Raw genomic sequence first — 25,362 nt, 5'->3', positions numbered from 1 at the left:
ATTTATCTCTCATAGACACACTGTCATCACTGCCAAATTGTTCATCAGGTTGCTCTGGCGTCATATTTTGTGTCGTACTAAGATCCTGCTTCGAGCCAGCATCCACAGCCGGTGCAGTCACGTCCCCTGTAGAATCCTTCACCTTAATTCTCCTCACAAACTGAACATCTGAGCCTGTGGAGCCAGATAACTGCGGATCAGCATTGGGCTCACCGTCACTCATTCTGGTGTCTCTCTTCACAGCGGTAAGTAAATGGCATGAGCCTGCAATTTGTCCATCGCTTTTTATAGGTGGAGACTTCACATCAGACCCAGATAAAGGTGCAGATTCCTCAGCGATCACACCACTTACTTCACATGACGCTCTCTCATGTGAGACAGCTGACTGTGAGTACTCTGATGGCAGGTTTGTAAAGGGGCCCGTGTTTATCTCCATATCCTCATTGACTGAAGCGTCTGTTGAGTTGATATAATCCCCTGCACTCTGACAATCAGTCTTGGAACAATGGGATTTTGTGAGTGAGCTCTCACACATAGTATTCCCAATCACTCCATGTTGAAAACAATCTGAGGTCATACGGTCAGCAGCAGCTGTCTGTTTCACGTCCGCATCCTTAATGTGATGATCTTTGGTCCCACGGTTTTCCTTAGGCGGTTTCTCTTTCGACCCTTTCATGCCACACACTGGCGAAGGTGTCTTTGCATCTGACTGATCGATTTCATCGGTGGATCGCTCTGCTGCGGCGCCGTCAAGGATCTGCCTTGCAGTAACATTCATCGTCGTGTCCTTGTCGTTTGAGTCCAACTCTTTTATTTTCGAAAGAGCGGGAGTTGTGTCCTTTCTATTTCTCTTCAGTAGCTTCTCCAAAATTGAACTGGGTTCAGTGACTGTATTTGGCACTGGACATGAGTCTATCTTTTGCTGCGTGACCTTTGGCCTTGTTGAAGAGAAGTCATTCCAAACTGGCCTCACGTCACACGTTTCCTCTTTTGCATCTTTCTCTGTTCCCTCTTCTGGACTGTAGCAGTGAATGGTGTCACTCACGTCTAATAGAGACTCTTTCTGGAGACTGTTTTTCAAAGGATGTTGTTGGTGTTGAGCTGTAGGCGGTTCCTTCCTCTCACTCAAGTGGCCCACTGTTCCTGCACGGGGTTTAATATCTTCAGCTTCAGCCGTGGTGCCACGCTGATGTTGTTGAACTGACGGTAACAACTCAGTTCCTGCATGAGCCGCTCCACATCTGCTCGTCTTCCCCATCACAGAGCCCTCCTCGGTGTTTCCAGGTGACGTTGCATCCTCTGAGGTAACAGCAGGACCAGACTTTTTATATGAAACTCCAGGTGAGAAATATTCACCTTGGATGTCGTCATGTTGGACACTCCCCTCATCCTGATACTCCATCTTGATGTTTGAGGGTGTGTGAAGCTCCTCCTGAGTCTTCTTCTCTCTCTGGATTTGATTGGACAGCCTTTGTGCTCTAGCTCTTTCCTCAATCCTTGCTATTATCCTACTGCCCTTTTGGTTCTTGTCTGTCTTCTGTGGAACCAGTGGAGAGGTCCTGCCTCCTTCTCCTCCTTCTCCGCCTGTTCCCTCCTTTTCTGCAGCCCCTCCCTGTCTCACCTCCCTTTCAGCGAGAGGACTAACCCACAAATGCGTGTGCCTCTCACTAGAACGTGTTGTTGGATCCTGGCCGGGGCTCCCGTCCAGATCCTGAGCGTCTGGCTCCCCTGAATTTTCCCTGGTGTTACCAACATCCTCTTCACAGGAGCTTCCTCCCTCCATGACATCACCTGCACAACCGCCTGCTGCTCCAGATTCGGGGCTTGGCATCGTCTCCGCCGGCCCTTCATTGAGGGCCTGTTCTCCCTCTAGTTTATCCTGGTTCTGTCCCATACTGGTCTGTGGAAAAAGACATGGTGTTAACCAAAAGACCAAGCATTAGAAATGTCAGCCTAGAAGTCATTTATTCTGCCTGCAGATCATAACATATGTTTCCTGTTTGAATATACACTGAAAAACTGCTGAAAATGAAGAGAAATAAAATGAGCAGACAGCTGGGATCAACTCCGCTCTCCTCACATTAGAACTGGTTTCACTCATGGGATGGGACAATGTAGCAAACAATGTATAGTCACACAGGAGCTATTTTCATGGAGTATCTTATGACGTTAACTGCTATAATATACCTTCTATTGGGTTATTCAAGCACTTGCAGTGTCCACAGGAGCTCAACATGAGGACAAATTACAGTCACAAGATTTCGCCGAAATCTCACTTGTGAATTTGACTCCTTTGTTTTGGACTAAGTGATTCAGCAGTATCAGTGTTTAAGATATAAACGCCTCTTCCTCAGGACAACCGTGTTGATTTAAAGTCTGTGATCAATGTTTCAGGATAATCAGCATCACTGCAGATAGAGACAACAGGACCACTGAGTCTGGCCAAATGATTAATCCCTCACAGTTAGTAATGAAGGTTCACAAAGTCTTATGACTGCCAGCAAATCTTCAAGTCAGCTTGTTGTGTCACGCATTTTGTTGTCAGAATATTTTAATCGGGAGATGTTAGCATTTCAAAAACAATGTTAATGTAAATATTCCATCCACTGACTGAAAGCTGTGAATTGAATGCATTATATTAATCTTATTTGTATATTTTTTGCTTCTCAGAGGAACAACATCCTGTCCTGGTGACAGCAGTTATTGCTTTCTTATTAATAACAGCAGTAGAAGGAGGGGGAATGAGAGCAGTTGTTGATAACAAGAAAGCAGAACATGAGGACAAACCTAAATCACCATGTTGCAGCACCCAACGTTTCCATGCGATTGTCTAATTGTGTAATTGTTTAATACGTTTTCACCCGCTAAACTGCAGCAGTAAGCAGAGAAAATGGCGAGGCACAATGAACAATGATCTGGACCATGAGTCTGTTTCCTGTCTATGGCCTCAAGCTCCGTCTGTGTGACAGCATATGACTGCTGTTGTCTTATCATCTGACAGGCCTGCACACTGGCCAGACACATGGCAACGGGAGCTAATGGTATCGCTGTACAATAGTGGCACAGCTGTGTGAGAAGAGACAAACACGCTGATTTTCATGTTGAGATATTGAGGGAGGCCTTCTGATTTAATTCTCTACTTCATGTTTGTTGTTTTATTGTGTGTAAACTTTCACGTTTGACATTAAATGCTTGCAATTTTGTAAATTGTTGTAAAAGGTTTTCCTTATTGACCCTAAACACACATAAATTACTTCTATATACAGTTGACCTACAAAACAAACACACACAGAGAGAGAGAGAGAGAGAGAGAGAGAGAGAGAGAGAGAGAGAGAGAGAGAGAGAGAGAGAGAGAGAGAGAGAGACAGAGAAAGAGATTAGATGCAGTCATAAAACAGTCTCACACACACTCAAGCAAAGTTACATGTATATACATACATTGTATACAATATTGTTCACCTGGCATTCAATAGAGAGAGAGACAGAGAGAGAGAGAGAGAGAGAGAGAGAGAGAGAGAGAGAGAGAGAGAGAGAGAGAGAGCAGAAATACATGAAAAAAAAGATGAATAATAAAGTTTCAGAACACATCAGGTTAAATTCATCACGAGATCAGTGGCTCTTCCAGTCATTGATTTTCCCCCATCTACTCTCAGTGGGGGAACCCTTTCCCTTAAAGCAAAGCATTCCTCTCCACAACTGGAACCCTGTCTCGTCTCCTTCAATGCCCGCAGCTGATCACTTGATCACCATGTGCTCTGCTGCATCAACATACTCCGACATACAGGAATTCAAAACAAATCTTCTCTCACAAGTTTCGGCATTTGGAAAGTCGACAACTAATCATTTCGTCAAATAGTACAACACAACAAGCTGGGCACGAGCCACGACAGCTCACACAACTCCTAAAAGAAGAATCATATAATATTGATCTCGTATCATATGTTGCGGGCTTACCAGTTAGACGTCGTAGCTGAGTTGTTTGCTCTCTCTCTCTAAGGACCGACAGAATGCTCTTTGTTGGTTGTTTGGTGATGTTCAGTCCTCCCTCAAGTGCACAAGCAATGGGAGCCTTATATTACATCCATGTGATGTCACAGCACATTTGACTAATACAATCAGCGGAAACTCAGACTTGTAGCTTTACTTTTTGCTGTCTTCAGTACATTGAATAAGTTATTTGTAACATCGCCATATATTTGTTATTCAGGTTCATGGAGAATGTGTTTTTAAGTTTTTTCAAATACAAGTAACTTTTTCATCTTCGTTCCAAGTAGAAGACAGGAGAATAAAACACGATGATATGGTCAATTACCAGCGCGAACACAAACAGTGATTTATTTTTACTTGTAGTCTATCCCTACACTGCTCACAGGTCATACTACTTAATTCCAGGAACCTAGTTAAGTAGGAGATTGTAAAAGGATGCTTGAGTCTAGGAGACATGGGGAGTAATTGTATCCAACGTGGGTACGTCCAGACCAGGAGTGAAGGAAATGATCTGAAAAATAGCTCAGACCTTTTTTTTTTGTTTCTTTTGGTCTCTATAGTGACGTCCAAAACAGGATACGATCTCAGATAATAAAACAAAAGTGGTGGCATGTCAGCCAAGAATTCAGCAGCAGAAGAAGGGGAAGAGGCGCCGGCACACACCCAGAGACCGGACTGAAGGCTGCTGTGTTGACAGACGGGCAGGCGGTAGTCCTCGTGTTTGAAAAGTGTTACAGGTCGCTCAAAGGCTTGTCTAGACAAAAGGCAATCTGACTCTAATTTAAGATCATCATTAATTAAAAACAGACTCCTCCACAGGCTTCTTGGCACACCATAATGCATTTTACAAAGCTTCTTATTTAGCCCCTCTGTCATTTAAATGTTTTACAAGTTTACAGAAGCCAGTCAGTTTTCCATTTCACATTTCTAGAAATATCAGCCAAAAAAAAGGAGCCGAAATGTATACTAGCAGCACCGACGGACATACAAACGACACAAAGTAACATCTTTGCTGCTTCAATGCCCCACCACATGCTCTACTGTACACAGGGCCTACCATTCATTGTACAGACATGCACGTCATATAGGACAGGAGGAACGAGAGCGTGTAACTTAAGTAACTCACTGATGTCATGCAAACAGTGACAGGAAGCCAAAAGTTATATAACCTGGCTGTTAGAGAACGACTCTCTTGCCAAAGCATACAGATGGGGGCGCGATGATGTAATTTCAGGATACAAACATCAAAGTCGAGTCACCGCACAGATATTTAGCTATGCTGGTGAGAGTTTTCCCATTCAGGGAGGTCGTAAACGCAGCATTTATAACATGCAGGGTGATACAGTATATAACCCCACTTCTGTTTTGTTTGTCAAACATTTCAATTCACTAATACTATTAGTTTTGAATGAATGGAAAGAAAAAATAAACACAAATCCATGGTGCATTATGTAAAAGAAATGTTTATTTCCATAATTAACACGTACAGTACATTATTTTGACCAACATAAAAAGTGCAATATGCATTCAAACTACAGCAATGTACAGTACAAAAGTTACTGCATACTTAAATATAAAAAAATGGTTACAAAACTGTGAAGTAACCTATTGTGATCGTTGTCGAAGTCAGTGTCACAAAAGCTTTCAAACTCACTGATGATTTGAGCATAGAAGCTTAACAGCGATGAGCCTGATGACATCACTGAGTCTCTTTCGTTTCCCCCAAAAAAGGTGCAAGAAAATGTGACAGCATTTAAATACGCACGTGGTTGATTGACATTATGGTTCACATATTTTGTACAGCTTCAATGGTGTTTCCAATTTGTCGAGACAGCCAAAGAACTTTGGTCTTTTCACATTTCAAAAAAGCACGAATGAGTTAAAAAATGTTGGCAACCCTCAAGGATGAGCTAATGTAAAGAATGTAAAATGTTTCATGTTTTTGTTTTCATATGTCGTCCAAATGATCAGAAAACGTATAATATGATTCGACTGCCATAAATTCTCAGTGATTTCAAGCCATGCAGCATGACTTCGCACTCTGCTCTCCCGACAACATTGTAGGGAATGAGGTTAATAACATTACTCTGATGCTGTTTTGGAAGATATCTTGCTTGTGTTCACTTAATAAAAAAAAAAAGCAGTGCAAAGGAACAACAAACTCAGAAATGTTTCTGTGCCGTTTGTTGAAAACAGTGAGCATGCCTCTGGCAAAACAAAGTCACAACCTTCTCTCTCACTCACTCACTCACATCGTCACACTTTAATGCATTAACATACACATCAAAACTGATTTCCTCACTTAAATTCGACATCAGCAAATTAACTGAATGAAACTCTTCGTCTGAAAAGAGCTCCGTGAATGCAACATGAGGTAACAATTAATTTTATAACCCTTCAGCATCTAAAACATAAAGGGTGAAGTAAACAACTCTACGTTTATTAACACTTTGTTTTCTGTCGAGCTACATTGAGGGAAGTTCATCAATGTAGCAGACGGGTAAAAATAATCTTGCCAATGGATACCATAATAAGGTAAATATCGGGTACTAACAGCTGTGAAGTTAAAGGTTATAGAGCTTCTTGTACCGTCTCATCCTGCAGTCCAACACACAGCTCTGTGCCTCTGGTCTCATAGGTAAGGCACTTGTTTGTCCATGAATCAAACCAAGTTAAGAGGTGAACTGATGGCTTTACACACTTGTCAGATACAGCAATATGACTTTCATCACTCAACAGCAGTTTGAGAAACAATGTGGCAAAGGAGATTGTATCCTCCTTATAACAACAGTTGGCATTGTTTTTTTTTGTTTTGCGTTTGCTTTTTTTGTTTTTCTGTTTGCTTTGACTCAACTCCATAGCCCCAAAGGGTGACAGGTGAGGGGATAGGTGGAGAGGATGTATATGTCAGCTTCTGGGCTCACGTAGTAGTGCTCTCTCTGGAGTGTGCAGGTCCTTGCGAGGCCGGGAAGGAGCAGAGGTGCTGGGGGAGTCCCACTCCAGGTCTGGCTCTGGGGACAGCGAGAGGAGCAGTAGTGTTCCTGCGTCGGAGGAGCAGGCTGAACACAGGTCCTCCGAGGAGAAGTTGAGGCTGCCCAACTTGGCCAGCGAGTTGGAGCGCTTCAGCCTCGAAGGCAGGGTCAGGCCTGCCAAACGCATGCGGGTCTCGATTTCCTGCGCTCTCTGACGCACGAGGCCTGGTTTCCCCCTCACACTGCGCAGACTGTCACTGCTGGAGCTGCGTGTCAGCACGGAGCCATGAGGTGAGGAGGTGGGTGTGAGCAACCCAGACCCCACCACCCCCAACAAGGCTTCATTGGTCAGCGGCACCACCAGTGGCTCTAACCGCACTTGGCATGGTGTAGAAGATTTAGGGACGTCTCCGGTGAAGCCGGAGAACACCTCTTCTTCCTCATTGTGAAAAGGGCTGTTTTGGGACCTTTGGCATGCGTGCACAGACTTTAGAGAAAGAAAGCTCTCTTGGGCTAAACCTGAAAGTCTCTCTAGTCTCTCTGCCTGCCGGCGGACCAGCCCCGACCTCTGCAGCTGAAACAGGGTCTCCTGTTGTTGGTCAATGCAGCATGCCGCAGCAAGCTTCTCTTCCTCCAAATCCATTCTCATCAGCTCAGCATCCGAGGCAGCCACGGTTGTACTTTTCTGACTCTCGGTCATTACTTCCAATATATCCCTATCGTCCTTCGGTGCAGGTAAGTGAAGCGAGTCCCCTGGCTGCTCCTCTCTGTCGAGTAGAGCTGTGGGCGGGGAGACAGCACAGTTGGCACAGTCACACAGAGGGCCACAGGGGCACAGCAGTCTCACTGAAGACGGGAGACCTTCAGAAGAGGTATGGGGCGGTGGGAATGAAGCACTTGGGACTTCAGGAGGACTGGGGTTAAGGCAAAGCTTAGAAACCAGGATTGGAGAGTCTTCTTTCAGCTTGGACTTAGAATCCCTCCAGGACAGTGCAGAAGCATCAACTGGAGGAAGCAGGGGGGGAGCTTTTTCCTTTATAAAAACAGGAAAGAAAAATAAATGTCTGAGGGAATTTGTATTTTTCTTCAAACTGGATTCATGAAATCAAAAACAGCATTTTCATTCTAAAATCTAGCTTAGTCATAAATCAAACTTACATTGAAGTTACATGGAGTGCTCAAATGGTTGTTATTGTTGGAGTTTTCATTCAGTGATGCCAAGTCCATCCCATTACCCTCTGTATCCACTTCTACCTCCACATCTTGCGTTTCCTCTCCTCCGCCTCCTTCCCCACCCCCTCCATCATCTGGTTGCATTAACACCTCCATCTCTGCCTCCTCCTTTTGCACCTCCTCCTCATCCTCCTCTTCCACTGTACTGAACTCCAGCCTGAGTCGCAGCTCCTCCAGAGGTTCAGGGCCCCGAGAGCTCGTCTGGGCTGCAGCTGCCTCAGCTACAGGCCCAAATTGGGGGAGTGGCAGGCCTTCCTGCCCATCAAAGGCTTCGTCATCCAGCAGTGCGTCTCGCTCCACATCCTCAATTTCTATAAACACCTTTTCCATCCCGATAAGGGGAGGGCCGCGCACAGGCGTTGATGGTTCGCTGTCCAGCGCCGAGTCTGAGAGCCGGCGGAAATAGTAGTTGTTGTAGGCGGGGTCGATCTCCAGTGCGGTCCTGCGCGGGGAAGGACATGCGGCCCCCTTATCAGACAGCGCCTCCTCACAGCAGGGAGACATCCCTGGCTCTGGAGTCAGGTGGCCTCCCTCCTCCCCTCCACAACACTGAGCCAACCCCTGCTGCCCCTCTGCCATCTCACAGTCTGCGTCTGGATGCCACAGCTTGTTGTGACGCTGTTTACTGGAAATATACAAATGCAGTGTGCAGAAAGAGAGCAGAAGTAAAACAACAGGGCCACTGAGAGAAGACGACTAGAAAACAACACTGTACACAACACACACACAAAGGGCTGTGTACCTAGCATCCAAGATGCCCTCATACTCGGCCAGCTGCCTCATGAAGCCGGCGTTTGGTCGTGTGATGCTCCTCTTTTGCTTGACAAAGTTGTAAGCCTTCTCTAGCGACCAGCCAAACTCCTTCATGGCGTAAGCGATGACGGTGGAGGCAGACCGACTGACGCCCATCTTGCAGTGAACGAGACATTTGGAGTGGTTCTTTCTATGGGGGAGAAATAATCACAAAACATAGCTTGACAAAATAAATCTTCACTCAGGGTCCACTAAATAGATCATTTTAGTGATATTAGCCTGTTCAGTTGTCATGGAGTTAACTACTACAGATACAGTACATGAGGGGCTTGTCAAACTAATGATCAAAGTCAAAAATGAATGTTGACGCTCAATAAAAATTATTTAAGCATCCGAAATATATTATTCTGGTAATAAAGTAAAAAGAAATAAAGTTACAGCATATAAATTAACTTATTTTATTTTGCAGCTACAGGTAGAAAAGTGAGAATAAGATGTTTTCATAAACTGAAACACGAGCAACATGTTTTCCGTTCCACTCAGGACTCACTTTGCTTTAACAATGAAGTTGTACGTCTCATTCCAATGAGCCAGCAGGTCAGTGGCGTCCTCATCATAGACGCGTATGTTGTGATAACTGAATGTGCCTGGAAAGAAGTTGTCTATCTCCCTGGTAACATTGAGGATGTAGCCCACCCTGGGGAGGAAAGATAATGTTAACTCAGCAACAACATTCTTTCATGCTTAAATCATAATGAAAATATGTTTTTTTTTTTTTGGCTATCTTTGTTCCTTCACAATATGAAATAAATCACCCTGATTCTTGCAGCTCCTCCAAATTAGATGCATTCCATTCGGATCCCTACAAACAAATAAAAAAGTACTGTGAAAAAACTCTGCTTTACATGGAAGCAGTCATCCTTTGGGATGGAAAGGGTAGGGAATATTATCTCAGTTATTGCCAGTAAAGAACAGATGTAACAGATATCTTGGTCAAGAGACGGTATCAGTTGTCCCACCAGGTAGACGTGGTCAAAGATGAGTGTGGCTTTGTCCATCTGGCCCAGGATCAGCAGCATCTCATTGTCGATGAACTCTTTGTACTCCTGCAGGTTGCAGTTCATGTGCTGTTCCACCTCTGTGCGGATCTGACAAGAGAATTATACAGAATCTGTTGGTCTATGTGTGGAGTATTGTTGTAAGGTACTCCATCACAGTCACTGAAATAAGTTTACTCTAAATTATTTCCCTAAAAAGTATATAAATGTTATGTTACTTTTAAAATTGGGAATTAAAACAAAAACAAACAAAAAACAGAGTTTTTTACAGTGTAAGTGGGTAATACCTTTTATAGTATTAAATAACAATGACACAAAATGGTATATTACATACATATATGATCATTTATAATATAAAATAATATAAATCAGATCCTTCTCTCTTCTCCTGTGGACATCTGCACAATAACTTCCATAAAAGTCAACTCAAAACAAGACGGCAAACCGAGTTGTGTCAGCATTTTTAGAGAGTGAAATTTGAAACCAGCCACTGAAAATGAAACCACGAGAAACAACTTCAAAGGTTTATATATTCATATGCGTGTGTACTACTTCTACTATATAATCTACCTGTTTGCAGGTGACGTTCTCGAGGTCTTGGCACATCATGATGCTTCTGAGTTTGGCTTTAATAAGGCACCCAGTCCTCTCTCTCTCTGAAGGCCTAGCAAAGATTGAGTCTCATTGAAACCTCAGCACACACACAATTATAGTTGTTCCTGAAAATGTCAACCTATTTCAACAACAAGTGTAGGAGCGGTTAGCTTCAGTCTTTACATAAAGAATCCAAGATTTTGTTTACTGACTTGTCGACAAACATGGTGGGTGAGTCCGGCCGTGTGGTCTCCAAGTCCTTCATGGTGTTCCACTCGTTGATGCAGCTCTGCTCCGAAGCAATGCAGCTCTCATAGTAGCCCATCCAGGTGAGAGCTATGCCTCCAGGGAAATAGTTATACCTGCGTGACACTTCACATGCCTTGTGCAGCACCTGCAGGGCTGACCTAGATTGTGTTGGTTTGGAAAGATAAAAGGTCATAGTTGTGGATGATTGAGTCTAATTATGGGAGGTATCTCAGTCAAAAAATCATATTACTATCAGTCCTAATGATCTTTTAAAGAGTCTGTGCAATTATGTGCACATGCGTCTTCATGTCAGCAGATGGCAGAATGAATCAGCTGTGCTGCCTCAATCTATCTCACTGCAGCAGGGTGTCACATGTGTTTATCAGGAGATCCATTGTGGTGTCATGAAGCTCCATTTCTCGAGACAGCCACTGTGGCTCCAGAGGTTGTCCATTACTCACCACATTGCCTGCACCGACACGGGTTTGAAGACATGAGTCCGACTCGCCGTGTTCACAGTAAAGCCCCTGAGGAGTAAACAAAACAGATGGTCATTCCCCCCTGAGCGCAGTGCAGCTATGTGTGGAACATGTTCATCCCGAGTGTCAGGTGTGGCTTGCGTTGTTGAGTGAAGGCAGAATATCACTGGGGTAAATGCTGCAGCCACACAGCAGGGGTCCCGCTGACGGAGAGGACTCACCCATCTCCATCCAGATGGATCTTTGTGTCACTCCACAGAGGTAGCGCCATGCCGATCGAACAGCTTTTGCTGACAGAGGAGAGTGAAAATTAAATACCAGGCAAATAGAAAAATAAAGAAAAATCTTCTTTTAAGTGATGCACGTGCAAAGCAACATACACATGATTTTCCATACCTTGTGGCTATAATTGCTATATTCTAGCATCACTCAAAGATTATCTGAGCATCTCAACACATCTCAGGCAAACAAGGTTTAAGTTTTAAATGTTTTTTAGATACAGTACACAGTCCTTAGCAGCCCTGCAGGGAATAAATCACGTGAGATTTACTGGAAACAAGGAAATTCTTTCTCATCTTCTCATTTGCTCACTGGGGAAAACAAACACAAACTACTGTAACCGGCAGCTTTTAACAGACGACTGTCTGGTAAACAGATTTACCCTTACCAGTCTTTGGTGGTAAAGTCGATTCCCAGTAGGATATTCTCCTCGGTGTCTTGTCGCCCATTGGTATACACCACCACCATGTACCGCACACGATCTGACCATGCACTCTCGAGCCGCACCGCCTGGACAGGGTACAGACCGTTTACTTCAAATTCAAAGCCAGAATATTTTTGGAGAGTAAGAAATCCAGCTTCCTATGTCGGTCATAACACCTGAGTGCTGCCAAGTACACCCAATTACTGTGGTATTTAAGGAACAGTTTGTCTGAAATGTTATTACTTTCATTTAAGAATGTGAAAAACCAGACAACATCAATCAGTAACACACTTAAAATGTGTGGGCTGACTGATAATTGAAAAAAATCTAGTGTGGCGTGTTTTCCTTTTTTTTATATGCTCCCTTCATAAAGTTTAAAACTCTGATCGTATACCACACCACATGCTCTAGAGAAGCAAAAACGCATTGACCCTGTGCTAAAATCTGTGCTGAACCGAGTGTCACAGCTGGATGTGCGAATTCATTGTAATTGGTTTAACCGAGTCCCCAGGACGTAAGAGAACACAGAGCTTCACACTAATGCATAAACACACCATGGAAACATTTGGTAATGCTCTCCCGAGTATGTCCAAACCTGCTCTCATGACCTAATTGCAGTGAACAAATAAGCGTCTTAAGTGCACAATAAAATGCATTCTAGAGGGTTTGCCGTGCCAGGTTGTTAGTCACTTGCCTGTGTGTGTGTGTGTGCAAGTTTTTATGCATGCATAGACACTTGTGTCGACTCTCACCAGTTTGATTCTGTCCTCCGAGCGAAGAATGTTTATCATCACCTGCAAGTGTTGAGGTAAATCGCCTGTTGAAGAAGATTATAAAGAAAAATTATACTTGAAACACAGAGGCTGCTTGATGTCAGAGATTATAAATCTGTCACAGCATACAGGTACATTTTAACTTTAAAGAGATAATCCGAAGGTGATATTTTGACACGAACACTGATAATAAGTAAAACAAGGCGCAATAATAGTGTATTCAAATTTTCCCAGTACAGCATACAGTCAATCGAAAAGTGTTTAAAACGATAAAATTGTTTAAATAATGAATGTGTCTGTTTCTTGTCTTTATATTCATATTATAAATATACAAATGTCAATGTGTTGGTTATCTGCACTAGAAATAAAGAAAAAGGCATTTGGATTCCTGTGCTCCACCCTCTTCAGACTTTCGTTTGGGCGTTTCAATTTTTGTGCGCACATGGCCCTGCAGGCACATGCCCTTTTATGGGGATGGCTTGGCGTTCACCTTTGCTAATTAGGATAATCTGGCACACGCCTTCAATTTATGAGGACAGCGGGATTCATCATTATAAGAACACAGGTTTGAACAATTCTGTAGTTTGAGAACACATTATGAATCAGACGTAGCCTTTGCTCAGGACCTTTCTTCAGAACAAATTTAGGAGAAAATGCAGGAAGATATTGATGAATGAGGCCTGAGCTCAATGGCATTGCTGAAGTTTAGTGCAGGTTTGTGTAGTCACACTGCCCCCTAGTGTTTAGTACTAAAATCTTCCTCCTGGAGACAATAACACATTTAAATAGGGGACAATAGATGACATGTGTTCATGGAAGAGAAATTAATCGCAAATACATTTTTCTTTTGCCACAAAACCACAATTCAAGTCTTTGTTCATTTTACATCCTCAGTGCTTTCGATGCCAGGTCTGATGTAACGCATGTCGGTGAAGCTGGATAATAAAACAGGGTGCGGAGGTGGCTCAACAGCAATGAAAAGTAGCAGCTGATAGAGAGCCAACTATGTTAAAATATGTCACAACAGGTAGAAAAATGAGGTAATCTACTGGCAATTAAACAGAAACTTCCTGACCTGATCTGGGTCATTGTCGTAACATTATGCATCAGTTTCTATTTTTTAGGATAAAAGGCATTGAATTTTAACAAACAAAATTCATATTAAATATATATGGTGCCTTAACATTTAAAAAATGCATAGATCTAAGATTGTGTATAAGAATAGAACGTAGTCACTGTGATGTCACCCATCGCCATCTTTGGCTTTTTGTAGCAAGTAGAAGTGACACGAGAGGGTGGAGGTAAGTACAACCGAATGGCAACCAAAAAGGTTACAAGTAACTTTCATGAACTGAAAATAAACAGTGAAAGGGTTAAGGTTGTAAGACAAACCCGGACAACACCGAGACTGGACAACACTGTGTTAGCAACCTGTCAATTACAAGGTAGCCACACCCTCAAGCATAACCTGCTGTATTATCTGTAGTGAAGAGGACTTAGAATATTTACTGAGGTAATAAATCTAGTGAGAAGTAGGGTCATTTTCTCATAGACTTCTATACAATTCTACTGTTCTGCAACCAGGAGTCGCCCCCGCTGGCTATTAGAAATAATGCAAGTTTAAGGCACTGCATTTGATCCACTTTTCAGATCATTAAGCCACCACAACTAGTATTGTCAATAAGTCCAAAACTATATGAATAACTTCATGTTTCATGTTTATTCCCACTAAACTGATGATGAGATGAGACCAGAAGACGTCTCCTGTTCAGGTTACTGATGGTAAGATACCAGTTACCATACCAAGCACTTTGCAAATATCACATCACTTTCTTTCTGTGCCAGAGTTGCTGGGAAATGATACAACAATTTCCTCAGCCAAAGGTTTTTTTGAGAACCAGCTAAAATGTGGGTTACCTCACAAAGTGGCTTGTGAAGTGTACAAAGCTGCCAACCACAACCATGACACGCCAAATGACTTGGCAGCATTTTGGCTGTTGGCTGGTGCTGATTCCCCATCATGCCAATAGACTGTCAGGTACGTCTTATGTCTTTAAAGCAATAATTGAGCCTTTCAAAAGGGATAGCCTTTGATTAATGACACCGGCCCAGTTCATCACTCAGCCTACGATTAATAAAATAAACAAGACACCACACATCTATATGTTTATATACAGCTACAGTATGTCACCGGGTTAAAGTTGTTGCAGTCATTGAGTGTGCTGAGAATAGTAATTTACATGCACCTTATGTACCCTTTACTCAGTAAAGTAAGCTCAGTGAGAAAGAGAGGAAACAATCAGGACCTCCTTTAATCGTCAACAGAAGTTTTGCTCACAGTGCTACCGTGCGCTGGATTTAAACACTAATCTGCCTAAGCTATACTGGTCTGGAACATACTTATCAACGAAGCAGCTTCCATCCTTCTCACCTCAGCTACAAACATCTGTTGTAGTGTTCAGGAGTGCAACACATTAACTCCACTATATAACACAAGTAGTCTGATGAGGAGATTGACGAGATAGATGCTACAGTTTTGGGTAAACGATGTGGGTAACGGGGTGTGGTCTTTTGAGCGTTGTGTTTTCTCACCTGCATGTTTGTGATGAGGATGTGCATTCTGGCCCTGCTGACTGCTCCCCTGCTGCAAGAAGAGAGCAGCACCCTTCACCATGAAGAAGCTCTCGCTCAGACTGCAAAACACATGGGAGAGAGGAGTTAGAAGCACTGAAACATAGATGCTACACATCAGACAAACACCAAGCTACAGAACGACAGCTCCGCAAAATCATTCTGGCTTGTTTGTTGGACAGCAAGGCTGAGAAGTGGCACACAAGACAAATGAAATATTCAGTTTTAACACGACTGTAAAGTTCAGTTGACACAGCCAGTGAGATGAGCATAAATTGTGTCTGCCTACTGCCTGGTGAATTACCTCAACAGCTGAGTGGAATAGCCCAGCTGCCATGTTACAGAGGCAGACCTCAGGTCTGCAGCAGCCACGAATCAAGCTTTGATCCTGAAAGCTTATCTGTCTTTTTCTGCCTCAAGGGCTGCACTCAGATTTGACCCTTCAGGTCTCTGCTGTCTTGTTGACATGCAACACAGACCTAAATGATTGACCTAAACGCAGTTGTTTGTGATGATTAACTTTCACAATTTTCAAATACCAGCAATTACCAGTTCACACCTTCCAGCAAAAACCTTTTCATGTTAGGCTTTTGGAGCTGTCAACAAATAAGTAGGGAACTGCAATAAAAAAATACATAAATGAAGATGTTTCCGCTGGGTTGAATTCAATCATTCCATTTGACTGAAAGACAACGTGAGCATATAAATCTACCTGGCAGCAGGGTGGAGCACATGTATTGTGTGTGCAGTCTGGTAAACCAGATCATCATTAGGAAAGTACAGTACTGATGAGTGACAGGAACAAAACAAAACCAAACAGGAAATAAAAACAGACCTATCTCTAAATACTACAAAGTCTAAGTACTAAAAATCTATATTGCTGTGGTCACTGGTATTGATTCAAACAGCATTACCTACATAGGAAAAAAAAAACATTTATATGGACACATCCCCTGCGTCTCTGCCTCTGGTTCAAATTGGTATGAATAAAAGTCTGAAAACTTTCACCAACGCATTTTTATATCCAGCTCAGAAACTGTGTCTCTCTCTGATCAGACTTACAAAACCCACATACAGAAGAAGGCAGGGGCCAAACAGATGATGTTGTGGGAACAATGGACTTCGTTTTATGCACCTCACAATAAATTCCCTCCGTCCCCAGCAGCACCACGGACAAAAAGTTCCACAGTGACAAAGCACGGGGGCGGACACTTCTCAACAAGAGCCTTTGTCTCACTTTGGTGGATTTCTGTTTCAGCCTCTGTTCTCGGTTTGAGATTTATGAGGCCGTCAGGAGGGTCCACTTTCAGGGAGTGATGGATAATATGAGGCAAAAGTGGCAAGAAGACAGCTTCAGCCTCATTACTGGGCAGTGCTGTGTACAACTTCCTGCTTCTCATTTTTCTTCCATCAACTAGTAACCCAACTTTAAGCCCTCAGGTTGGCCTGCGATACCCGATAACATCCCAGGAAAAAAGTGCACTCTAAAATGTGTCTCTATGTGCAAGACGAGAGCTGTCCTACTGCTTTACAGGCTGGACTCAAATGTCCTCAATAAACAGTCTCAGCTCTGCAACATCCCGATATCAGCATCTCCACAAACACTAGGCCTAAAAATATATCTGGTATCAAAAGCAAAACGAAGACTGAACAACTGGCCAATTAGCCTCAATGATTCCACAGAATAACAACCTGCCGCTGCCTCCTTTCCAGACAGAAAGACAAACCTCATCAGACCAGTGTTTGCCACTGACTCTCAGATACCACTGCATTCTAACTCATTTTGATTGAGGTCCACTATCTCATATCAGCTGTTCAGTGATTGATTGAGTCTGGTGGCCTGAAAATGAAGCCAGCATTAAAATGCTTACACTGAACTAATACATTGAAGGACAACAATATAACAGCAAATGAGATCCAATTTGTCAAAAAACCAACCACTGAGCAGAAAGTCCAAATCTTAGTCAAGTATTTCAGCTCAAATCCCATCAGTGCAGGTCCCACAAGTTCAAACAGAAACCATTTCAGGAGATAAACTTAACTCACATGCGGTTTATTTCACTCTGGGTCAACACAGCGTTCTCTACAAAATACGGTAGCATCTTCATCATGGCCTCCTGAATGGGTTCTACCACCAGATGCATCCTGTTGACCGGTACGAAATCCAGGCCTCTCTCCGCCAGGAGCTACTTCCTCTTCTTCAACCTCCAAAAACAGTGAAGGAGCAAAGTGCAAAAGAGAAAGAATGATGGTTTCAGGTTTTGGCCAGCCGCTCTTGAGGGAGGCTGCTCTCATCTGAGCTGCTCAGTGAAGAAGTGCCTCCTCCCTCATCTGAGCGTCTGTGTATTTGAGCGCAAGTTAAGACTCCTGCCTGGAGGGACGTACTGCAGTCTCCACCCGCTGCCTCGGGCACACACAACCGTGCCTTCAGTCTGCTGTCTGTGTCGCTCTTTAACAGTACGCGGTAGGTTCCACAGTCAGTAAATAAATTGCTTGCTTTCGAACAAACAAGAGCAAAAGACAGAAGATTGCAGAGAGCACTGAAATAGAATTTGAGAGATGGATTTCCCCTTTCCTTCAGCGCGAACCCTGCAATTCTATACTCCCGTCATCCATCAGGTCTGACTCGGTACGAAGTGGAAAACAGGTTTCCTATTTAGCCAATGCAAAACATGTCACCTTCTAGTTGTTGCTGTGCAACAAAAAAAAACGTCTCTCCAAAACCAACTGAGTGTGCTTTCTTTCTCTGTCTTCCAGAGAAAGCGGGACCACTTGACGGAGGAATTTTTTTAAAACTTCCTAAGTAGATGTCTCCATGTGCATATCACCTTAAGGGTCAACAGAATCTAAGGTAATGCCTCCAGGGAGCTTAACATACGTGCCAAGCATTGGCGGAAAGGGCAGTGAGAATTGGCAATCCCCCAAAAACGAACAAAACAAATCTCATTATACTCAGGCTTATAAGGGAGGGATTATCTTGTCTCTCTCCTTCAAGTGGCCAGCGCTGGCTGTCACTCACTCGGATGTACCAGACAAACAACAATGTGCTACTGTGACAGTACAACGATCATTTCAGTAGGGAATATTCTGTCTGTCTAATTCGTCGGCAACAACAGTGAATATTATTTTTAGACGCATGGAAGGAAAGGAAAAAACTGAGATGAAATACAATCACACAACGGGAGTCCGAAAGAAATGTTGAAGTTGAGCTCGCAGATAGTCTTTTTGCGGGTTGAAAGCTTATATAGTCTCTAACTTTCCTCCTCACTTATCCTCTCTCACTAAGCATTCAGCCCCCCACCACCACCCCACACACACAGTGAAGTTGCACGACTCCGTTAATCTGGGTGGATTTGCTGACAAACGTTAACAATAGCTCTGTCTGCGACACAGATAATAAGATTTTCTCCTATTCTTCTCAACAGGACAACGTCTGTAATGCCTGGTCACTAGAAGACACTGTACTCTACAAGCTGACATCAGGGCTCAGTCATGTTCCAGGTGGAAACTTGGACAGCTCAGTGTATCAGGTGCATGTAGAAGGGCACTTCCTCTGCATATGAGATCAAGCTTTAGAAGCAGCAGGCAGGAGTTAGGGAATAGTGTGTGCACTAGTAGCCAGGTGGACCTGGATGGGGCCAGATGAACTCTCTAAGCCACTTCTCTGAATCCCCAGGTGTTTCGGTATGTGAGAGAGGTGTACTGGATTACGCCGGGGACTCGCTGGAAAAAAAAAAAAGGCTACACAGAGGGAGAAACCAGGTTTATTCATGGTCTCACAATGTTTTGCATACACCAGCACAGTGAGGGTAAAAAGCCTCCTCTTGAGACTGCCAGTTGCACAATGCTACCATTCTCTCACAGGGAGGGAGGAACAAATCTCCTCCTCAGGTGTCATTGAAAGAAATCACATCATTATGCCAGAAAAGGTTAACCTACAATAAAGACCCATCTCCTATCCACACATATTGTACATTCAAATCCCGAGGGTGTGTTTTGACATATTATCGCATTTACAACCATTACCTGTCTTGACAAGTGTGCTATTTGAGTGACAAAGTGTTGTGGTGAGTATAAATAGGACATTTGCAGATCCTTCGTGGTACCCTCCGTGCTGAATCCCATTCCAAACATTGGAGCACATATACACACATACAATTTTGCTTCTTGCCCAACTCTGCAGTGTACAAGGTGGTAAGATTAAATCATTCTTTGGTACAGTGCCACCGACTGGCATGTTGACGTTGGCCTCGATCAACCCCTTGGCCTTGTCATCGTTATCAAGGTCAGTTGGGAACAGCAAGCGCAAACACTCCCACTTGGCAGTTGCATGGCTGTCCATCAACAGACGGAGCTATCTAGTATACTAGATCGGTACACCATGATCTAAAGGGAAATATGTCTGTCAAACAACTTAATACGCCATAATATTATAAAAACAGGAATTTACTCGCCATTAAATTGCATAACTTGGCTTAGCAGTCCCTCAAGCAATCTTGAGGCAAGACAGGACTAGCATCATGCATAGATCATTCTAACAGACAAGCATTGCTTAGGGATATTGCAAAGGCTGTTGCATAACTGAAAGAAACTGAACTCTAAGAATGACGCATTTGCTTATCATCAGTGTTCCTCCAGTTCACGAATCATCCAAGCGAGTTCTCAGCAATGAAGATGTGAAAACCCACAAATCTCACAAAAGGAAATTACAATGTAATAACAACTGCACATTAAAGACTTTCTTTGTTATCATGTCACCGTCTTGACAAGTTAATATCATATGTGGGACCAAAAGACAAAACGCTGCTGTATTGATCTATTCCAAAATTAAATCTCTTCAGTAAACGACGTCACTGCACTTGGAGTTACAATAAGTTGCTTCCATTCAAATTCACGAAGAACAGGTTAGCTCAATTTTAGGCATACGTGTTTCCAAAGGCGAATGTTTGAGAACAGAACATTCAGTTGGACACCTGTAGAACAGATGCAAAATACAGAAGCAAAACTTGTGGGGGCTTGTCCATACAATTATTGTTCCACAGGCATTGCATTTCAGTGGCTTAATCTACGTATAGACATTGTGGATCACTATTGGTACATAACATCCAGAAAGAAACTTTTAGTCTGCAGAATTACAAATTATTACAATGTCAAAATTGCCTATTTCTATTTGAAAAACATCTCACAACAATGTAACTGCCCTAGAGACTGTGGTACAGCTTTTTAAAAGTGACAAATTCGTACATACTAGGGCAACAACTATTTCCATCACTTTAAGTTAATGGAGCCGAGTGGTTTATTGAAATATGTTTTTAATAATTATTTATTCTTATGAAACTATGAAAAATACTGAAACACTTTGCTGCTGCATAATTTCTTCTCACCAAAATCCTGTCACCAAAGTCTAAATACATGGGTCATGGCATAGTGCAACTTGCAATCTTGTGTTTGGAGACAACAAATTACATTTATTAATCAGACTGGAGGAGAATGTAAAATTCCCAAAATCGTGATCAGCTTTCTGACGATCCAATGCAGTAGAAGCACTCTAAATATAAAAAGCTGTGGAAAAGCCAGGCGACTCAACTGGTTCTGCACAGTTAAAGAACGAGTTAATCAATCTCACCAGACAAAAAATACAGACACGTGTCAACATATTCCTTGAGAGACAAACGTGCTCTTCACGCTAGTAACTCAGCATATTACTTGAGAGAATACCACGAAGAGCATGGTTTTACAGTTGGCTGTTTGGAATCGCTGACTCTGCCAACAACACAGACAGACAGACAGACAGACAGACAGACAGACAGACAGACTGGTGGTTTATCATACTGACTAGTCTACCGCCAAGCCAGATGTCAACAAATGACTCAAAGAAAGATACAGCCGATCAGTCAACAACACCTGCGTATAAAATTTGACCTGCTTTGCCACGTACATGCAAACAGAAAGGCCAAACTAAACTTAGAGCGAACTTACCTCTGATTTATTCGCCGTTCATCTTCACTCCCAAAATCCTGCAATACAGATAAGGGAAAAGATTAATACCACATTAAACCCATTCTGGCATTATTAACAAAGTTTTCAAGCTCGCCACTTAAACAGAACTAGAGCCCGACCGATAAAGGATTTTGAAGGCCGATACCGTTACAAATGTTTGTTGATTTAAAAATCCGATATTCCGATATATATCGGCCGATATATATATATTTTTTTATATTTCGGAATAGCGTAACAAAACATTAACAGATTTCCCTAACATTCGGTATTTGTAGTTATTTATGAGTCTTCACAAAAATAATATGAAAATGCAGTTTAAAAATAAACTTGTTTATTTTATTGTCACAATGGAACAGAGGAACATCATAATATATTAAAGTTCTGATAAATAAAATGTATAAAAATACAAACTTAAGATATAAAACTTAAAGTCCTTTGAACAAAAACACGATAACAACAACAACCAAACACAAAGTTACCAGTATTAAAACACTTGGTAAGCTTCATAAATATAACTTCGAACAAGACTGGAGACAAATTCTGTCAAGTTCTATGAGGGTGTTTCGTATCCATTATAAATGCCGATAAATGCAGATACCGATAGTTTGGAAAATGCCTAATATCGGCCGATAATATTGGCCCACGTCGGGCTCTAAACAGAACCAATGGGCTTTTCTATATTTTACCAATCATAAGCTTTGATAACAAGATAACCCACAATGAGAAGTACAAGCCCAAAAATTCCCAAAGACGCTAAATCTCAAAGTTGGTATACGGTTTATGGCCAACGTTCTTGTCATTAAATGAGCTGAGAAAGCTGTGTAATTGTGTTGTAACAGCGATATGAAACCTTGTGGGTTCACCTTTCCCCCAGCTTTAGAGAAGTGAAAGGCTCTATGTAGTGAAACGGGGCTCACTAATGTTTTATCACATGGCAACTGCAAAGCGCAAAAGGAGTATAGTTTGACTTCAGCATAAAAGGAGCAGAAACAAAATCTAACTCTGGCAGTACACTCCATGTGAATTCAATCCTGTCGTCTGTTCTCAGACAGCTGTCAAATAAGTTGCTGCGAGCAAATACCAGTGAAGTCACTGCAAATGCAGGTGTGTGTGTGTGCTGTATGCATTAAATAGCAACCACACCACCTGGAGGAGCTTGCAAAACGCAGCAAGAGTCGACGTGACTCGAAAGCCCCTCAAGATAAGTAATGAGCTAATATGGCTGCACTGCACAGAGGAAAGCACAGTCCACGACGAATTACATGACAAGCAATTACATGATGAGGGTGAATGTGGGGCTGATAAGCAAGGCTGTGTTAAGATCTTGACAAGTTCAGCTGACTAACATGCAAACACAGCAGAAAGTGCTCGCATTTTTTCATGATAAATGAAATATACTTAAAAGGACCAGTGGCATCTGCGCTCACCCACTTCCAAACATATCGGAGAGCTATAGGGTTGGGCGATTGGATGATTGGCTTAATACATCACTGATTTTTTTGGGCAATGTTTGTCCTTTTATATTGCGACGAGCCCTTCAGCCACACCTCAGCCAGCCAAAAGAACGAGACAGTGGGAAAACAGCATGTAGATCAGCATATTTTCACATCCAATACTGTGAAATGTTTAGAGCAAACCAGTGTTGTTGATTGTTGTGTGTAGATATGAAGGGCACATTATTGGTTTCAGGTGATTGTTCACAAATACTATATTACATTTGTACTAATTGATCCCCCTAAATCCTACACACTGGACATTTAAAGCTACAGATGTACAGCTGCAGCACGTTAAGTACACAGAGAAATGCCACGGCATGCAGAAAAATAAGCACCATTCGATGTGTGACAATCACTCTGCAAAAGGAGTATGTTACAATGCATGACTAACTTTCCGTTATTGTGTATTTGGTGAAACAATCTCACGCATTAACTGCCTCATACAGTAGTACTCCACCACCCCCACCCACCCCTCATGAGTAGATGACATCATAGCTGCAGCAGCTTCCTACCAGCTTTATTTGTCACACCTCACCACAACGCTGGACTACACCAACCACTACAGCAAGACGCTGAGGTACAGAAATCAAACCCGGTCAAACCAACAACATTAGCTCCTTTATAACGAGCAGTAATTACTCTTTGCAATAAGTAACAACTACGTGTGACATTTTAATGTGTTGCACGTTTTTGGAAAATGCTGTGGAAAAACAAAGCAAACATTGATAGTTGTAAATAAACCCAGGTATAGATGTCATGTGTGATTCCTCTAATTTGGTCATGCAGAGCAGAGTAAGGTGAGCTTTCCTGTTTATAGCTGTTGGTTAGCGCCCTCGTCTGGCAGTGAAGAGAAAATACTTGTACTTGAAAGTAGCAGCAACGGAAGTTATCTTAGAATGATTACAGTTTTGAGGCAGGAATGTTCACTATTTGTAGCTGTGAGGTCCCAAAAAAAACTAAAAGCTCAAACTGTGACTCTCAACTGCGACATAGATGTGTAAGCAAACGTTACAGTTTAGTTCCCCCACCTATGTGGCTGTTTACCAGACTGGAAATCTCATACTTCCCTATAATTACTGGAGGCACAAACAGGACAGGGAAATTGACAGGCATATTCTGTGCAGTTGTAGAATATAACTCAATCAAGCCTCCAGACTAAAACATTAAAATCTCAGATGTAATATGACCAAATTTAAATGAATAGCTGTGTTTTGGGCTGTGGTGCTGATGGTGTGGCAGACAGACACTGTGTGATATAACGTTTGCAAACCGCTATAATAACGTTGAAGACAAGAAAAACGTTCATTTCGATGTCAACCACATCATAACCAGCTAACGTTAGCTACAACTTATATAATTCATTAGGCACTTCTAAAACTCAATGAGCTCTTAAAATTAACGCCACATTTAACAGGTGTGAAGGATTTATTTAAAAAAAAAAAAGTATTTTATTTTAAAATGACAACTCTACCCGCCGTTTTGCCATATGAGGTGGACAGCAATATCTGATTATCAGCAACGAAGACGTTTGCTAGCTACCGATAGCGAAAGATTTAGCTAGCATTACACGTTAACTAACGGTGCTAATTTAGCTTCAATCAGCGGGCCTTTCTCCGGCATTATCTTCGGTGTTTCCACCGACACCTCATCACATCGTTGTTTGTTCCACCCAGTACTGAACTGACCTCCCCGGCGGCCGTGGTTGCTGTGCTGGCGGTGGAAGCGGCGCTGGGCGTCGGGGACCGCTGCAGAGTAACCAACGCCATGGCTGGAAGCTGTGGATGCACCGGCCGGCCGCTGGGCCTGGTGAGCTGCTAGCTGCTGAGCTAACGATACATACAACTGATGGATGGACGGATGGATGGAGCGAGCGAGAGGAGCCGTATCCCGCAGGCGGTGCTGTCTATGCAGGAAGTGCTGCCCCCAAGGCCCTGGCCACCCTGAGGATAACTATATAGTAATAAAATATGACTCACTAAACAACAGACATGCAAGTTCATGTGTACACCTATCAACAAAAGTACGATATCTACGACTTATTAGGACATTAAGGCAATATATAAAATAAACACACTATAATGATTCTTAAAAAAAATGAGATTGGATACAGAATATTAGCTACAATTAAATTAATCTGAATAAAGAGTAAAGAAAAAAATAGTTCAGTGCAACTGCAGAATATGAACAAGTAACCCCAAATTGAATTAAACAGAAAGCAGCAACAAACAGAAAAGTAAGCCAATATCAACATTAATATTATTAATAATAATACTTACAACATAAAAAGCATTGGGATAATATTCGTATTAACTACAAAAATCCCCCCAACCGATGAGCATATTAATACAACAACAAAATGAATTGCGAGTATACTTTTTGGTCTATAAGCGAAACAGGAAGGAAGTGGGGGTGAAGGCTCTCGCTGACCCTCCTT

General features: G+C 42.5%; 1 protein-coding gene and 1 long non-coding RNA gene across 3 annotated transcripts in view; both read right to left on the bottom strand.

Annotated features, from left to right (window-relative positions):
* Nucleotides 1-4,039, bottom strand: part of LOC311023143 — a 70,257-nt gene extending 66,218 nt beyond the window's left edge. The window contains exons 1-2 of the long non-coding RNA XR_014598185.1: nucleotides 3,955-4,039; nucleotides 1,642-1,900 (exon numbers count right to left, since the gene is read on the bottom strand). This is a non-coding gene — a long non-coding RNA (uncharacterized lncRNA). The remainder of the gene's footprint in view (nucleotides 1-1,641; nucleotides 1,901-3,954) is intronic.
* A 1,393-nt stretch (nucleotides 4,040-5,432) lies between these two features.
* Nucleotides 5,433-25,009, bottom strand: ssh1a (slingshot protein phosphatase 1a). 2 transcript variants are annotated; one of them, XM_084024792.1, is made up of 15 exons: nucleotides 24,614-25,009; nucleotides 21,412-21,449; nucleotides 15,394-15,494; nucleotides 12,781-12,845; nucleotides 11,993-12,114; nucleotides 11,547-11,615; nucleotides 11,308-11,373; nucleotides 10,810-11,004; nucleotides 10,574-10,667; nucleotides 9,965-10,093; nucleotides 9,761-9,807; nucleotides 9,496-9,642; nucleotides 8,935-9,135; nucleotides 8,118-8,817; nucleotides 5,433-7,992 (listed from the first exon to the last, which is right to left on the bottom strand). In XM_084024792.1, the coding sequence occupies exons 1-15, from the start codon at nucleotides 24,692-24,694 to the stop codon at nucleotides 6,895-6,897; spliced, it is 3,153 nt and encodes a 1,050-aa protein (XP_083880918.1). In that variant the 5' UTR covers nucleotides 24,695-25,009; the 3' UTR covers nucleotides 5,433-6,894. The 2 variants fall into 2 exon arrangements, with proteins under 2 accessions (XP_083880918.1, XP_083880919.1); XM_084024793.1 differs by lacking the exons at nucleotides 21,412-21,449; nucleotides 24,614-25,009 and adding an exon at nucleotides 17,479-17,739.
* Between the last annotated feature and the right edge of the window lie 353 nt (nucleotides 25,010-25,362).

Source organism: Eutrigla gurnardus (genome assembly GCF_963514095.1).
Source record: "Eutrigla gurnardus genome assembly, chromosome: 13".
Lineage (NCBI taxonomy): Eukaryota > Metazoa > Chordata > Actinopteri > Perciformes > Triglidae > Eutrigla > Eutrigla gurnardus.
Note: the sequence above shows the minus strand (reverse complement) of the source record. Positions and strands in the feature narration are given on the sequence as shown.